General features: G+C 35.3%; 5 protein-coding genes across 6 annotated transcripts in view; 3 read left to right on the top strand and 2 right to left on the bottom strand.

Annotated features, from left to right (window-relative positions):
• Positions 1-834: 834 nt before the first annotated feature.
• On the top strand, positions 835-2,740 carry LOC141898092 (uncharacterized). Its single transcript, XM_074783901.1, has 2 exons — positions 835-904; positions 1,240-2,740. Exon 2 carries the CDS (start codon positions 1,282-1,284, stop codon positions 2,083-2,085), a length of 804 nt encoding a protein of 267 aa, XP_074640002.1. The 5' UTR covers positions 835-904; positions 1,240-1,281; the 3' UTR covers positions 2,086-2,740.
• A 189-nt stretch (positions 2,741-2,929) lies between these two features.
• Positions 2,930-6,898, bottom strand: LOC141898087 (uncharacterized). 2 transcript variants are annotated; one of them, XM_074783893.1, is made up of 12 exons: positions 6,813-6,898; positions 5,384-6,629; positions 5,127-5,293; positions 4,893-5,050; positions 4,706-4,814; positions 4,478-4,615; positions 4,266-4,401; positions 4,053-4,187; positions 3,820-3,956; positions 3,592-3,723; positions 3,436-3,516; positions 2,930-3,348 (listed from the first exon to the last, which is right to left on the bottom strand). In XM_074783893.1, the coding sequence occupies exons 2-12, from the start codon at positions 6,534-6,536 to the stop codon at positions 3,286-3,288; spliced, it is 2,409 nt and encodes an 802-aa protein (XP_074639994.1). In that variant the 5' UTR covers positions 6,537-6,629; positions 6,813-6,898; the 3' UTR covers positions 2,930-3,285. The 2 variants fall into 2 exon arrangements, with proteins under 2 accessions (XP_074639994.1, XP_074639995.1); XM_074783894.1 differs by having other exon boundaries at positions 5,127-5,284.
• A 2,592-nt stretch (positions 6,899-9,490) lies between these two features.
• Positions 9,491-11,361, top strand: LOC141909503 (ADP-ribosylation factor-like protein 2). Its single transcript, XM_074799909.1, has 5 exons — positions 9,491-9,904; positions 10,183-10,293; positions 10,374-10,536; positions 10,879-10,959; positions 11,040-11,361. The coding sequence occupies exons 1-5, from the start codon at positions 9,840-9,842 to the stop codon at positions 11,172-11,174; spliced, it is 555 nt and encodes a 184-aa protein (XP_074656010.1). The 5' UTR covers positions 9,491-9,839; the 3' UTR covers positions 11,175-11,361.
• Positions 11,362-11,604: 243 nt separating this feature from the next.
• Positions 11,605-13,570, top strand: LOC141912758 (breast cancer metastasis-suppressor 1-like protein). The gene is made up of 9 exons (XM_074804143.1): positions 11,605-11,788; positions 11,866-11,956; positions 12,201-12,328; positions 12,414-12,493; positions 12,576-12,672; positions 12,771-12,863; positions 12,944-13,008; positions 13,099-13,151; positions 13,244-13,570. The coding sequence occupies exons 1-9, from the start codon at positions 11,668-11,670 to the stop codon at positions 13,302-13,304; spliced, it is 789 nt and encodes a 262-aa protein (XP_074660244.1). The 5' UTR covers positions 11,605-11,667; the 3' UTR covers positions 13,305-13,570.
• A 917-nt stretch (positions 13,571-14,487) lies between these two features.
• Positions 14,488-15,984, bottom strand: part of LOC141915193 (relaxin receptor 2-like) — a 29,229-nt gene continuing 27,732 nt past the window's right edge. Inside the window, exons 8-9 of the mRNA XM_074806641.1 lie at positions 15,271-15,415; positions 14,488-15,051 (exon numbers count right to left, since the gene is read on the bottom strand). Of these exons, the coding sequence (XP_074662742.1) occupies positions 14,937-15,051; positions 15,271-15,415 (260 nt within the window). The 3' untranslated portion in view covers positions 14,488-14,936. The remainder of the gene's footprint in view (positions 15,052-15,270; positions 15,416-15,984) is intronic.

Raw genomic sequence — 15,984 nt, 5'->3', positions numbered from 1 at the left:
TTATTTTTCAACTTTAATTAGCAATGAGATAATTTTTTGCGACACTCACGGATGATGCGCAATTCCCTTTCGGGAATGGCTGATCGGCTCTTCCCTGAAAAATTAATTGCTGAATCGACGTCCCGCTAATGATGAATACTATTTTTAGATCCCCTGATTTCTAAATTCAAAAATATAGATTTATATGAACCTTAGGTCTACCCTCGTAATTAAACAACGATCTTGCATTCGAGTTTATTCATTTTAAGCAGTTTCTTTATTTCAAGCCGCCGGATTGATTGTCTAAATCTCTTTGCTCTTCTCGTGACTTGTATTCAATTGATTTTCTATTCTCATTCTACAATTTGTACGTGAATACTATCGACGGTAGCATTCGTTTCTTTTCATTCCGTTTTTCATAATGATTTTGTAATATTTAAATCTTCATTTTATCGCGACGGGTGCTTCCGCTTTTAAACTGTTCGTGTATTACTTCCGATTTTTTAATCTTCATTAATTTATTCATTCTTTATGACTTCTCCCTCCAAAATCGGTAGAATTGTATCCTTAGAGGCTTTTGATCATGATCTTTAATGACTTTGCAAAACCACCTGTCGCAGTATATTTCCTTTTAGAAATATACCTTGTATTGTTTAGTAAAACATCAAAACAATGTGGGAGTATCCGTTGAGTCCGCCGCTCGGACTGTAACCGTCAAGTGCTGCCCCTATGTATATCATTGGCGGTGAAAATGTGAACCAGGTCAATTGGGCAATATTCCTACTGCGGTAGGTGAGTAACATTAATCGGGTTAAGAAATGTTGTAGCGCGGATTAGCAATGTCATGTGGAGCATTTCCTGTTGACAATATCTTGAGTTTTATTTTTTACTGGAGCAAATCGTTGATTCTGCGGCTCGAAAGAAGGTAATTCTGAAAGATATTGATCTTTACTAAAGTATTTAATCACTTTCCTGCACAGGGGGGCTCGTCACAATAGCTGGGCGTCCAAAATCAAAGATTTGACCCAGTATCCTGTCTAGGACTAGTATAGTCATAGAGGAGGTACCACCTATAATTTTGGACCCCCAGGCCCAGCTATCGTGACGTGCCCCTGTGCTTTCCTGGTTGAAATATTCAACATCGATTGGTTGCAGGCATAAAAAAGTTTCTATGAAATTCTTTAACAACTTATCAAGAAATAATAATATGACTTTTCGGCGTTATTCAATGAATTAATGAAAACTTAAATTTCATTTCAGGAGCCGAACCAACGAGGAATATCCGCAAACAGTCATGATTTCATGGCCTCTGATAAAACCAACACCATAGTGGCAGCCGTCCATAACAGGCCTACTGGGTCTAAGAAACAACAGCCGACAATAATGCAACTGAAAGTTCAAGGTACGACTTGTACCCTCCACCATCCACAGCAATCGAATTCAACACTGAAATGGATAATTTATTTTGTAACTTTCGGCGCGTTGTTTTTAATGGCCAGCGTGTTAAACGAACATCGGAGAATGGCGTCGTACGACTTCAGTCACCTGAATCACAACAGAAAAACCGTCTGCAAACTTAATGACGATCAGATCGATAGAAAACTGAAATTTGCCAGAAAAATTGCGGACATCTTGAAGGAGCTCGATGTCACTTACGCGCTATGTCACGGAAGTTTATATGGGGCGTTAAACGATGGCAAATTAGTACCATGGGATAATGTATTCGACTTTTGCATCTTGGATAAAGATCTGTTTAATCACGGTTTGAGTGCATTTTACAATACATTTTCAGGTCAGGGAATTAACGTTCATTATAATTTCATGATAGGCGAGTATTTTCTAACCGATAATACTGAATATGCGCGATTAATTGGGCTTCGCAATTTATTCGGTGGGCTCTGTAAAGGTGGTCTCCAGAGCATGTGGTCTTGCGTGCTAAATGATCCGTTTGATTCCAGATTCTTTACCTACTTCATGGAAGAGCCTTTGAAGCAGGTTAGAATCCACGGGGAAATGTTTCCCGTCCCAAATGATGAATTTAATATGATAAAGTTTCTCAAACCTGAAAGCTGGTGGTTAGATCATACACCAAAAAAGTGTAAATAATAAGCTTTGGAATTTTAGGGGCCAATACATTCGTGGGGAATTGTATAATGATAAAATGTGTACTTATTTATGGGAGTTAAAATTAGAAATATGTCCTAATGTCGAACAGTGCCATACATTCTACGGGTATTCATTGTTTACAATGTATTGATCCATTGGTATGCTGAATTACGCGTATTTTTTCCAGTAGACGTATGGACTACAATAGTTTACTGTAGATGTAAATGCATATATTTTCTTTGATGTTTATTCACAATTGAGACATGCTCTTTTTGTCATGATATCCAAGCATAATTTAATTTGTACACATTGTTTGGTCACAGCTATCTTTTACAATACTGTTGACCAGGATTTAAGTTGAATCTCATATCAAGTTGGCTTGTAAATCATTGGTGGTCGTTGATTTTTCGAACTGAATTGCAGCAGGTCCATAGGGTTATCTTCACATTGAATTGATAAAAATATAAATATAGTTTCTATCTATTTATTTTCCGTACATTCCATATTTAATTTGTATTTCCAAAATATTAAATCATAATACATCGCTATGTTGTTTAGCTAAAGATGAATACATCATTTGTTAATGGTCAGAAAATGTTATATACATATATTTTGCCCTAATGACAGGCATAATCTTTTTTAATGGTGACTAGGTAATGCATTCTTTTTAACAATAAAAACATTCCATCCTTGAAAAATTTGAATGTTGTTGTTCCTTCAATGTCAATTCAGTTCGAGGAGACCTTTGTCCATCCTATGAATGGTACGTCATTTGTAGCGCTACTTTCTACTATTATTGGTAAAAACTTAATAATAAAATAATTTGCAAAGCTATTTCCCTTTTAATACTTGTGCATTTATTTAGAAAACTATACATTTTTTACATAATACATGTACGTGTATTTACAAAATAAGATTTGGTTTTATAATACTTTTAAATACTTTGAGCAAAATACAATCATCTTTGAACACTTAACAAAATAAAATGAAATACATCTTAACAGCAGTTACTCATTTAGGACATACACATGAAAGCAACGTGGTACACTGAAGAGATTTTACACTGCAGTACATTCTCAAAAGTCGAACAAATTGATTAAAAAATAAACTGGACATTTGAGACAGTTTTAGCACAATGTTGTATCACGTGGATCGTATACGTTCTATTGTTGCAGAGTTTGCTATACGTAAATCATTGGGTTATGGGTGTCGTGAAACAATGTTTTTGATATCGGACACAGTCGGTCTTTCAGTTGCATCAATCTAGAAATACATAAACAATGTCCTTGAATAAGTACGAACATATTAATACCAGTTAAGTATGTTTTCTTTAACTTTCAACATACGTACTTTCCAGCACTTATCGACAATTTCTGACCAGATTTCATCCTGCCATTTAACATGTACTGTTGGTAATTTTGACTGTTTTACCTGAAATGTATGAACTTCATGAGTTAAAAATGCGTTCAAATTTGTATTGCCGTTTAATATGACGATAATACGTACAATTACACGACGTTCTGCTTCCGATTTATGTCTGTGTTCGAAATGTATATTCGTACCAGTAATCATCTCGTATAATATATGTCCTAATCCCCAGCTATCGCTCTTTTCAACAGGTTCTTTCTGTTCATAGATCTATCAAAATATGAATAATACAAAACATTAAGATTCATCCGCTGGAATTTCATGCTGCCCTTGAGAGGGTTATAGGAAGAATGGCAATTACGGTACCTCTGGTGGAATAACTTCGGGTGGAAGCCCCATCAAAATATACACTTGTTCTTTCCAGGGTGGTTTATGATGAATTCTCGGCATGAAGTATGAAAGTTTTACTCTGCGACCGTCATCACTTATAACGATATTCTTAGCTGGAAATCAGGAGCAAGTGAGCCAATTTTTCATCAAGACGAAGCGATCAAATAAACATTATCTCTACTACACTATCAATTGATCAATTTACTTACAAATCCATTGAAGATAGTAAATTTTCTCAGCGTGTAAAAATAAACACGCTTCGAGCATCTGTCCGAAGAAAAGCTTAGTAGTTTCATCCGGTAATCCACAGCCGAGGAAATCAAGCCATTGCTTCAAACTTCCTCCTTAAAAAACCAAATAGATGACAACATTATGCGATGTGTATCTTATTTTGAACCCGTGATTATCGGTTTAAAATTTACCAGATTCATATTTCACACAAATGCTGAGAAAACATCCTTGTAGTAACGCCCAAAAGTGATTGACAATATGATTGCTCATATCATTTGAACAAAGGTAAAATATCGACATATCATCGAATTCACTGTCAAACATCACCTGAAATAATAGCAATTATAATTGTTTTGTTTAATGAATTGTGAAATCTTTTACTGTAGGCAAAATTCAAAGTTACCTTGTGAATAATCCACGATGGGATATTACTGTTATCATAAGCAGCTCTGACACTGTTACCAAACCTTCCATGTCTGCAAATTGTTTTCCAATCGACCCCTTCTATAAATCGTTTGTCCTCTGGTATTTCATTGTCAAACTAAAAATTGAAGTTTCCATGCCGATAAGAACAAAGCATTACCGGTAGGTGTTAAAATAAGATTCAGACAAATTAAATGGCTAAACCTACTCGATAAAAGACTTCATTTTTACAATAAATGTTTGTAAAATACAAAGTACCAACGCTATACAATAAATTCAACATTACAATTGGATCATCAACTTCATTTTCTTCACATCTGGAAATAATACGTTAGTAATGAAACTTTAGTTTTTACAAAATACTGTAGACGTATTAAATTCATTTGTGTACTTACTCTTGAAAGAAAAGGCACCAAGGTATACTGCAGTTCGATTGTATACAATCTGCTTCGCTATGTTCGATCCAATGGTTTATCATAGCAATACTCTGTCGATCTTTCCGAACGTCATCGGTCATTAAATGCTCCATTAAATGATCGATCAACTTCTGTCCCTAAAGAAGAAACCATATTCCTCGTATTACCGAAATAAACTCGACCTCTTTATACATAAGAGATGCAAGAACTAACCCTTTTACAATCAGGATCTGTACATGATACACAGCTTTCCCTGCAATAAACCGCCATATCTATCAGACTTCTATAATCATCAGGTAATTCGTCTTCTTCATTATTTTTCATAGCTCTTGCATTCGGTAAATTTGGGATGCATACATCATTACAAATGTCTGACGTTACTAAAAATAAGTTCGAACAAAGAGACTAAAATTAGCAATTATTACCGTAAAATTTCTATTATTCTATAAGAGTTAAGAATAGTGACTTACAAGAGAAGAATGACATTGTAACACTAGGTTGATCACTAGTGTACGTTTCTTTGACACAAGAATCAATTTTTCCTAACATTGTTTGCGGTGTATTCTGACTCAACTGCATGGCATCTCGTAGGAATTTAGTCTTTGTTTTTTCTTGCGCGTGTTTCAGATACGAATCTGGATTTTTATGCCTACACGTCGTACTAGCGCTGAATGTAGGTAATACACTAGGAATGTACGCAGCTGACGTCGATGTAGGCACGGCTATTCCTTTAGTAGGTGTAGATAGTGAAACGGGTTCAATACTTATATCATCATCATCATCATCATCATCCACGTCTAATGTTGCGAAAGCAGTCGCCAATGTTTCATCGTCGCCGAATAGAACAAAGTTTTCAGGTTCAATAGATTCTAGAATGTCTCTATCATCGTTGAATTCACACGCTGGCAATACACTCTCATCCATCACTGGCAAAAATGGATCGTTAAAATATCCACCATTTGACGTTCGAGGTTTTAATATCGGACTATCAGAAGGTTTGATTTTGATACCGCGAGTAATAAACAATGGCGCTGCGCTAGATTTCGCCGTAAAATTTTCAAAACCTGCGGCGGCATCAGTCCTTTCGAATTCCGGCTTCCTTTTAAATTTAGACGCAAAATTTATCTCTGTTATTTTCTGTAGCAAAGCATCGTTTGACGGATGATGAGACGAGTCTATAGAAATACTAATAGATGAATCGCTATTAGTTATATATCCGGTATCGTCAGTTTCTTTACTTTCACCACTTAGAATATGATCAGCACTTGATGCATTTGAATCATTTTCTAAAACTAATGAATCTACATCTGTGCTGATTTGAGATTGTATTTGCGAGCAGCAACCACTCGACTCTGATGAAATCTTTCTCTCTACAATTGGTTTCTGATTTTTGTCCTCACCCTCTGCTAACCTGTCATTAGCAGTTAGTTTTCTATACGTTTCTTCGGCTAATCTTTCTAAAGAGGAAAGTTCTGTCTGTCCGAGATCTACTTCGTTTGCGAATAGAGGTGGGTTTTCTAGCGATAATAGTAACAGATCATCGGTTAAGGCATCATCGTTCATGGATAGCAGATTTTCGAAATGTTCAATCATTAATTTCTCAACATCGTTATTGTTATCCATCCTTTGTGATGTCGATGATGGCTTTTTCGCACTTCATGTAGGCTATTCAGCAACTAGTCACGCAAATATTTTCTACTAGTAAATCGCTCAACTCTGTAATATAAAATAGGATACAAAGATTAGGGAGTAATATTTTTTCAATTTATTTACATTAAAAAATTTAAGGAATAAAGTCTTTTCATTTAAGTTGAATTGCTTTGAACAACCCGTCCAAAATTTCAACCCCGCCTGATCGATGCAAGTATTCTCGCTATAAATTAGGCCACGATATCTTACAATCACAGAAATGCAGTCGAAAGTAGTGCGAGTATCATAGACTTCATCTTTAGGAACAAACACGCATTAAACAGTTAAATCATCAACTGAACTTAGCCAACAAATCAATTCAATCAATTGTCGTAAACAGTTTTACCATAAATTAGTATGCACTTCCGCTTTTGTAAATTCCCAAAAATTAGAGTGAAGTCAATCTTAAGAATCAGCAGAACATGGCGTCACAAGCCCCGGGGCTTGTCACGCCATATCTGACATGGCGTCACAAGCCCCGAGTAAAATGCAGACTATATATAATTCACGCGGAACGAAGATATATGTTCGCGTCGAACGGACCACGTTTTTAAGTCCGATACGACGTGTAAAACCTGAATGAGATAATTTCAAGTACCGGTATCAATGTGTAATAAATTTCTATTTTTTCTTAACTTATTGTCTAAATATATACTTACTAAATATTGTCTAAATATATGTACTTATACGTTATTTTGAAGTATTCCGTTCAGTGCAACCACTTTGAAAGAAAATTATCTCCCGTTTTTACTTCATAACTATATTCAGATGCATATATATCGAAAGATTTTTATGTAAAATTCTTCGAATATGTTTTTCACAGGTTTCCGTTGTGGTGCGAGACGATCAGGAGATCATCAGCTACATTTACATAAGCGATTTTTGTATATTTTTACATAGGAACAAAATAGAAACAACGATTTATAAACCTATTTCTAAGACTTAATGATTATTGTACTAATTTAAGATAATCAGTCACAATTATTCATTTATTTCTACGGAAAACTGATCGGGTCCTCTCACACCATGTAAAAGGCAAATCGCGATTTTTCTAGCAGTATTTGTTTTTTTTCTTAGACTTTATGATTATGAACAATATATAACTAATTGAAACTAAAGATATGATTAGTGACAATTAATTGCTTCCATAGAAAACTGATCGCGTACTCTCACGCCATATGGCGGCAGAACACTTTGGGGCCTGACACGCCATGTAGAGACAGCGTGGTTTTAGGAGCTTTTTGTAACAGTACTTGCTTTTTTTTCTAAGACTAAATAATTGACAAATCATATAGAAGGATTAATCTTTGAACATTTAAGACAATTAGTGACAATTATTCATTTGTTTGTATGGAAAATCGTTCGGGTCCTCTCACGCCATGTCTCAATTGAATCTATTCTGCAGACCGTTTGGGGCCTGACACGCCATATTGGCTGCAGAACATTTGGGGCCTGACACGCCATGTAGAAGACAGCGTGATTCGAGGAGCTTTTTGAAACAATATTTGCCTTTTTTCTAAGTCTAAATGATTGACAAACTGATAAATCTTTGAATATTTATGATAATTAGTGACAATTATTCATTTGTTTGTAGGAAAACTGATCGGGTCCTCTCACGCCATGTCTTTATTGAAGTTATTCTGCAGACCGTTTGGGGCCTGACACGCCATATTGACTGCAGACTGTTTGGGGCTTGACACGCCATGTAGAAGACAGCGTGATTTTAAGAGCTTTTTGAAACAATGTTTGCCTTTTTTCTAAGTCTAAATGATTAACAAACCATGTAGAATGATAAATCTTTGAATATTTATGATAATTAGTGACAATTATTCATTTGTTTGTTCGGAAAATCGATCGGGTCCTCTCACGCCATGTCTCAATTGAAGTTATTCTGCAGACCGTTTGGGGCTTGACACGCCATGTAGAAGACAGCGTGATTTTAAGAGCTTTTTGAAACAATATTTGCCTTTTTTCTAAGTCTAAATATTGACAAACCATGTAGAATGATAAATCTTTGAATATTTATGATAATTAGTGACAATTATTCATTTGTTTGTAGGAAAACTGATCGGGTCCTCTCACGCCATGTTTCAATTGAAGCTATTCTGCAGACCATTTGGGGCCTGACACGCCATATTGGCTGCAGAACATTCGGGGCTTGACACGCCATAGAAGACAAATCGCGGTTTTTCTAGCAGTATTTGTTTTGTTTTCTAACACTTTGTGATTATCAAATCATGGACAATATATAAACTAATTGACACTAAAGAAATGATTAGTGACAATTAATTGCTTCCATAGAAAACCGATCGGGTCCTCTCACGCTATATTGGCTGCAGAACATTTGGGGCCTGACACGCCATGTAGAAGACAGCGTGATTTTAGGAGCTTTTTGTTTTTTTCTAAGACTAAATGATTGACAAACCATATAGAATGATTAATCTTTGAACATTTATGTTAGTTAGTGACAATTATTCATTTATTTCGGGTCCTCTCAAGCCATGTCTCAATTGAAGCTATTCTGCAGACCGTTTGGGGCCTGACACGCCATGTAGAAGGCTTAGCGATTTTAGGAGCCATATGACTGCAGATCACACTAGATTTGAGCCTGGCTCACCATATATGTTTTTCTAACATTATCCATGTTCTTCTAAGACTAATTGATCAACAAATCATGTGAAATAGATGAATGATTCATAAGATAGTTAATAAAAAGTTAATGTAAGATAGTTAATTAAAATCTTTATTCTGTAAAACTCATTCAGTAGATATATATGTAATGTTTTTGTATTTTTCATATGCTGGCGAAATATATGATTGTTTAAATTGTGTTTCAAAATGTGTGTACACTGCATTAGATTAACAAACAACGATCAATTTCTATTCTGTAAAACTCATTTTAGTGTAAATGCGATGTAATATGTAGTTCTTATTATGTATATATAATACGTTGTAAATCATCTAAGACAAATTAATATCCAACCGAATATTTCAACTTCGGAAGAAAAACCCGCGAGACGTAGTCGACGTTTCATCTCCTGCATAGGATTTGATTTTCATTTTACGTTTACCACATGGCGTGTCAGGCCCCAATATGGCGTGACAAGCCTCGGGGCTTGTGACGCCATATGCAGCAGGTCTTAAGATTGCCCTAGATGAAAAATTATCATTTCTTGGGAACATTTTGGGATTTTTTCGACTCTAACAGGATTGTAGCCTTCTATCATCAGTCTAATCATGGGTTTATTGACAATTCTCAAGAAGATGAAGCAAAAGGAGAAAGAAATGAGGCTTCTAATGCTGTATCCTTTTAGCTTATCAATTTTTGCCTTTTTTTGGCAGAAATTACTAATCTTAAAAACCGTTTTTGCCAGGCTTTGGTTTCATTAAAATTCTTTTCATTTAGGTCTACCAGCATATTGAAATTCAGTTCTTCATCCAATTCAGTACAATCAAAGGAGATGAATATTATAAAACGACATGATGATGTCAAATTAAATTGCCAAAATGAAAATATAACATTAACATATCACCTAGTATTTGGCTTCATTAAATTTCTTGACCAATTCTCTCTGAAAAGTGGTCTAGACAATGCTGGAAAAACTACGATACTGAAAAAATTTAATGGCGAAGACATCGACACGATATCTCCAACTCTAGGCTTCAATATAAAAACATTAGAACATCGAGGGTAAGTCAAAAGTGAAAACTGTTTCCAATCCGTCAAAACAATCGTCTCAATCAGTGACATTTTTTGTTTTAAAATTATAGTTTCAAATTGAACTTTTGGGACGTCGGTGGACAGAAATCATTACGGTCTTACTGGAGGAATTATTTTGAAAGTACAGATGGATTGATATGGGTCGTAGACAGCGCTGATAGACGACGCCTTGACGATTGTAAAAAGGAATTATCCACATTATTACTAGAAGAGGTAGAAAATTACATATTATTCCCCCAAGGGTGGATGTAGGATTATTAGAAGGGGGTAGGTGTGAAAATTAGAATGGGCACTAAATTTGAAAAGGGCAATACGAGGGCTCCAAGCACGAAAAATGGTTTCTGGTGGCCCTCCCACAGAAAATTTAGGACAAAAAGGCGCTTGCATCCCGATTAGATTTATTTCACGTCCTTTTAAGTTTTCAGACTTTTTGAAGGCACATAGCGAAGGGCGTCGACTAGTCCATCCGGTCCACTTCTGCCCTTGAATACTATTCATGATTTATTCAGAATTTTACTCAAGTCTATAATTTATGAATGATTGATTATTTTTCAGAGACTGGCTGGAGCAACTTTACTCGTATTCGCCAATAAGCAAGATCTACCTGGAGCATTATCTGACGCCGAAATAAGAGATGTTAGTTTTGAGGTTTATTTCATTATCAAAATGACATCGATTAATGAATATTTGCTGATATCTGTTTTGCTTTACTATAGGCTCTACAGTTGGATGAAATAAAAACACATCACTGGCTAATTTTGGATTGTAGTGCAGTTACTGGAGAGCATTTATTAAAAGGAATAGACTGGATTGTAGATGATATTGCTTCACGTATATTCACTATGGACTGATCTTGTTTATTTATCTCTGTTGAGGGCTTTGACTGTGATAGATAAAATTCATCATTGTGCTAGCTAAAAAAGCTGAATTTCCTATCTGCGTAGATTTAGTAATATTTATTTGTATTCTAAAATCTGGGAATATAAGCCTATGTAGCCATTTTAGGCTAGGAAAATGCTGGTTCATTTGAATTATGAATGAAGAATAAATACAGTTTCATTTATTATTAATTTGTTCGATTGTTAAATTATTTTATTATACGCAGGAGTTCTGAAAATACGGGATTCGAACCATCTTTAGTCATATCTATGATTAATCATGTTGCAGTATTGACGTGTGTGGATATTAGTGAAATATCGGGATTCGAACTAACTCGTTGCTTGTATCGCATATTCATTTTAACGTTTTCCACACCTGGCTTTAGTGTCCTGCATTGAGTTGGTACCAACCATTTTGTTGTTTACGTTTTGTAAAGTGGCTTAAAAGTGATTGATTCGTCTTAAAATGCCTACAATGGACAGTAAAAACGAGTCAGACGATGAAGATATGGACCAGGATACTCCAGACAGTGAAAAAAGTGACGATGATGATATGGATAGCTCAGGATCGGAAGGAGAGAGCTCTGGTTCGTAATCTTTCATAGTCTGTACAACTTCCGTTTAAATACTTACTATACAATTATTTGTTGCCGTTCGGTTTTAGAACTTAACGAAGAGGAATGCGAAATCAGACGAAATGATTGCGTCGATGATATGTCGGATCTTGAACGTCAGTTCGTTGATCTCCGAGAACAGTGAGTTTTTCGTAATAACTGATTGATGACACTTAGTTTTCGGGAGACACCTTTTTTACTTTCCCTTTCCAGTTTCCGCCTAAGGTACCATTAACTGATTAAGTAAATACAAGAAACATGGTCTTTTTCTTATATGGTACCTAGGATAATTAAGTAAAAAATTTGTGTTTATTTGAAGTTATAGTAATTAAAAGTAAAGCATTGATTATTGAATTTAATGGATCAATTAATCAATCATTTACAGGCTTTATAGAGAACGATTATTTCAAATAGAAGCTAAACTAGAAGAAGTTAGGGCCGGTAGAGCTCCTGAATATCTGGGTCCATTGGCAATGTTACAAGATAATATGAAAACTCGAACACAAGTGGCAGGTAATTGATTCAGTTCATTTTTCATCAATTCTTTTAAGAAGGTTTTAGTTTGTTGAATTACTGATTGATTTTTATGTGCTTTCAGGTATTTTGAAAAAGCTGAAATTGGTCAATATTAGAAATAACTATGAATGTGAAAATCAAGCGACTCGTCAGAACTATGAGGTTTGTTTCTTTTCATCATGCAATTTTTCTGCTCACTTCTGGTCACTTTCAAAAACCGCTAATCGTTTCTCTATTTTTGTAGAGCGAGAAAAATCTTTTGTACGACAGTATTAAAACTGATCTAGAGGATAAAATCAGACGACTGGAAGAAGATCGACACAATATCGATATTTCATCAGGTCTATATCTACTTCGATGCATAATTTCCGCTTGAAAATGCTCGGTCTTGAATAGAGTGGAAATATCTATATATTTAAATATATATATATATTTTCAGATTTATGGAATGAATCTCAAAATATGAAGAAAACTAGAAAGAAACACGATCCAATGAATCCTGATAGACGCAGGAAACCGGTTACTGTTTCTGATATCCTTTTATGCGATAATCACGTTTTTCGATTCAAGTGTCATCTACTTATTTCATATGAACCTTAACTTAAGTTTCACGTCCATATATTGTCTACTTATTAAAGGATATGGATATTATAGAAGATTGGACAGCTATAAAAAAGGTGACTTTCATATGCACGATAAACGAAACGATCTAAATTAGCTTCTAAACAGTAACAGACCGTTTCTGATAATTCTATCATTTATTTCAGGCTTTAAAACAGCAATCCTCTTTACAGCGCCGGAAAGGAGACTTAAAATTTAGGTAAATACTTTTTCAGAGATCTCCTTATTTGTGCAATTCATCTTTTATCAAATAACGGTTCTCATATTTTTGTTCGGTCTTCTGTTTTGTAGTAGCTCTGGCGGAAAAGAGTTCGGACGCGATTATGACATCTATGATAAAAGCGATGATTGACCGACATTGTACTTGTGTTTTTTCGGTGAACATTGATTTTAAGAGAAATAAAAATCTTCGCAGCATTTATGATCCGCGATATTTTATACGAAAACTACGCAAATCCACTATGAAAACTTTGTGCCAGTGAAAGTGTGAAAGATTTTGTCAAATGGAAATATTTAATTCGTTAAACGTACATTTCATTTATCTCTATGTATTTCTAATATCTGGTAGTTGTTTGTTGATAAAAGAACCTTTGTACTGTGTACATTATTAATTTTACCGTAAAGAAAATTCGATTAAAAAATAAAAAATAATGTTTCGTGTTGTGAAACATGACTATTTTATTATATTCAGAAATAGTATGTTCGTGGTTAATTTTCTGATTTTGGCTTTTTCAAATCCAAGGATTATCACGTTTTTTGACTAGTGCGCATTTCAAATGAAATGTTGTCATACAGGTGTTTCTTTCAAGTGCCTTGTCGTTTCTTTGGTGCACCGTGTCGTTTCAAGCCCCGTGTTGTTTCCTTCAAGTACTGTGTTGATTATAAATGTATTATCTTTTTTACTTTGAGAATCGAAATATTCATCGGTAAATAGTCCTATAGTACACATTACACATGGGGTTTTCGTGATGTTTTTTGTGGATACTGTAGGATACTTATATATAAACAAGCAAATTTCTTTTTTATTTGTTTCTTTGGAGCTTTTCTATTTGGTTCTAGAGACGTTGCATGAAAAGGTTGTAAAAAAGTTTCGGCTTGTGTAGTAGCAGATTGTATAGCTGGATGAAGTGCGAGCAGCATGTTGCTCATTACTATTGTTCGAACCAGAGAACAGCGATCCGTCATCCTCACGCTACTGGCTGACCGGTTATTTATCATCAACACACCTGATAATTTGCCGAACCGATAGTACGGTTTCTTTTGGTCGTTTAGGCAACAAAAACAACATTTCTGTGATAATCAACACTTTATTGTAGAAACAATGAGATAATTTATATAAACAAGTATCTATAGAAACACGGAGTTCATTAGAAGAGTTGATGAGCGATTGACCTTTTAATGAACAACTTTGTATATACCACGTTTACCTTCTTATTCGCCAATTTCACAAATAGAAGGTACCAAAATGCGACTACAAATTAATTCTTTTAGATTTCTGAATAAAAGTGAACCAGTAAATCACTTAAGCTACAGCCAACCGATTCACGTTTGGAATGTACTAAGTTCAGGTAACCCGGTTAGTTACCGAATCGTTGGTGGTAGCTTTTTTTAATCGGATGCTTTGGGTTTATTTCGAAAATATCCGATCGTGAAACTAAACCACAGACAACTATTTCATCACACGATACAAGTCAAAAACTTCTTCACCTGACATTTGATTTAGTTCTTTTACTTTTCCCGACTCCTGGTCAGGAATCAACTTTCCGTGTTCACCCGTGTTTATCTTCATGAACTAATTCATTGAAAAAATCTAGTCGAGCAAATAAATGTCATAAAATGACCTGCAACGAACTGTCAAAACACGCTAGTTTGTTTTCTTCGCGGAGCTCATATTTTCTTCGTCTTTTTCGAGACTATTTGTTTTATTCTCGTTTGAACATCATTCTCGGTTACACTATCCACGGAAGGATCTCGTCGTGTTTTTCTAAGCTAAGAATCGCTGGTTGGCGGATAATCCGTCTTGTTGTCGACACCTTTCGGCAATTCGATCGACCAGGACGGAATGATGGGTAGCACGCACGCTCGTGCTACTTTCTGCTCTGGAAGACATAAAAATTTACCGGTACTCAAAGACTAGCATTGAAAGAGATAGAGAGAGAAGTGACGCCCTTAAAAATCTGACAGCAGCGACTGTCGTCGATATGTTCGCGTGGATGTCACTAAAATTCTATTTCATTCTACACAGAATTAACCACGTGTAAAACGATGAGACACACGCGATAACTGAATAAAATCAACTAAACCTGTGATGCAATTACCTTGATTTTCTTTTTCGATGTCGCTTTTTAGAAACAATCTTCATAAGATGTTTCCTAAAGGCTACAGTAGATACCGAGTATAATATTGGATTGATTGCGCAGTTGATTGGAAGGAAAAACACTATTATTAGCGCCAAAACGTTCGCTGAAAATAAAGAATAAAAATCATATTCATTAAACTGCCATCGGATCTTTTGATCGACGCTCATCGTTTATTTCTAAAAAAACCCCATTGAACGGAACTGGTGGTTATTTTCAGCCTCCATGATTAATCTTGTCAACGGTTTTTATGCGGTCCAGTTGAAGAAGATAAGTATGTTTGTGTGTACGTGGTTTTGTAGGTAAGGTGACATTGAACCCGGGTTGTCAGTCTCGTGGTATGATTTTACCGGCTGGTACTTGTTCTACTAGGATTACCCAATGATTGATGGTCTCCAATACAAGTCGCAAGCCGTCATTTTAAGCCTTTTTAAACGATATTGATGATGCGACCCATGAACCTAACATATCATCATCGTCTGGAGTAGTCACCGTCAACCACTCACGTATTATGTCGTGATTATTGCCGTGAAAACTGATGGATTCCATCTGATATTTAAGTTTATTGATGTATTAACAATTGCAACATTTTAACTAGTTGGCAATGGCTCATGGAGTGTGATAGGATCTGTATGAATATGATCAAGGTTGCTTAACGCATCCATCAATAGCGAC

The sequence above is a fragment of the Tubulanus polymorphus genome, chromosome 1 (assembly GCF_964204645.1).
Source record: "Tubulanus polymorphus chromosome 1, tnTubPoly1.2, whole genome shotgun sequence".
Classification (NCBI taxonomy): Eukaryota; Metazoa; Nemertea; class Palaeonemertea; order Tubulaniformes; family Tubulanidae; genus Tubulanus; species Tubulanus polymorphus.
The sequence above is the reverse complement of the archived record's forward strand: the minus strand, read 5'-3'. Positions and strand labels throughout refer to the sequence as shown.

Bases quoted from the DNA above. Each gene is read 5' to 3' on its own strand.
- LOC141898092 (XM_074783901.1), top strand. From the start codon at position 1,282: ATGGCCTCTGATAAAACCAACACCATAGTGGCAGCCGTCCATAACAGG.
- LOC141898087 (XM_074783893.1), bottom strand. From the start codon at position 6,536: ATGGATAACAATAACGATGTTGAGAAATTAATGATTGAACATTTCGAA. The intron at 4,616-4,705 runs GTAGGTTTAGCC...TTCAATTTTTAG, and splicing joins AAAATGAAGTCTTTTATCGA to TTTGACAATGAAATACCAGA. The intron at 4,402-4,477 runs GTAACTTTGAAT...CTATTATTTCAG, and splicing joins CATCGTGGATTATTCACAAG to GTGATGTTTGACAGTGAATT.
- LOC141909503 (XM_074799909.1), top strand. From the start codon at position 9,840: ATGGGTTTATTGACAATTCTCAAGAAGATGAAGCAAAAGGAGAAAGAA. The intron at 9,905-10,182 runs GTATCCTTTTAG...CTCTCTGAAAAG, and splicing joins GAAATGAGGCTTCTAATGCT to TGGTCTAGACAATGCTGGAA. The intron at 10,537-10,878 runs GTAGAAAATTAC...ATTATTTTTCAG, and splicing joins CCACATTATTACTAGAAGAG to AGACTGGCTGGAGCAACTTT.
- LOC141912758 (XM_074804143.1), top strand. From the start codon at position 11,668: ATGCCTACAATGGACAGTAAAAACGAGTCAGACGATGAAGATATGGAC. The intron at 11,789-11,865 runs GTTCGTAATCTT...GTTCGGTTTTAG, and splicing joins ATCGGAAGGAGAGAGCTCTG to AACTTAACGAAGAGGAATGC. The intron at 13,009-13,098 runs GTGACTTTCATA...CATTTATTTCAG, and splicing joins ATTGGACAGCTATAAAAAAG to GCTTTAAAACAGCAATCCTC.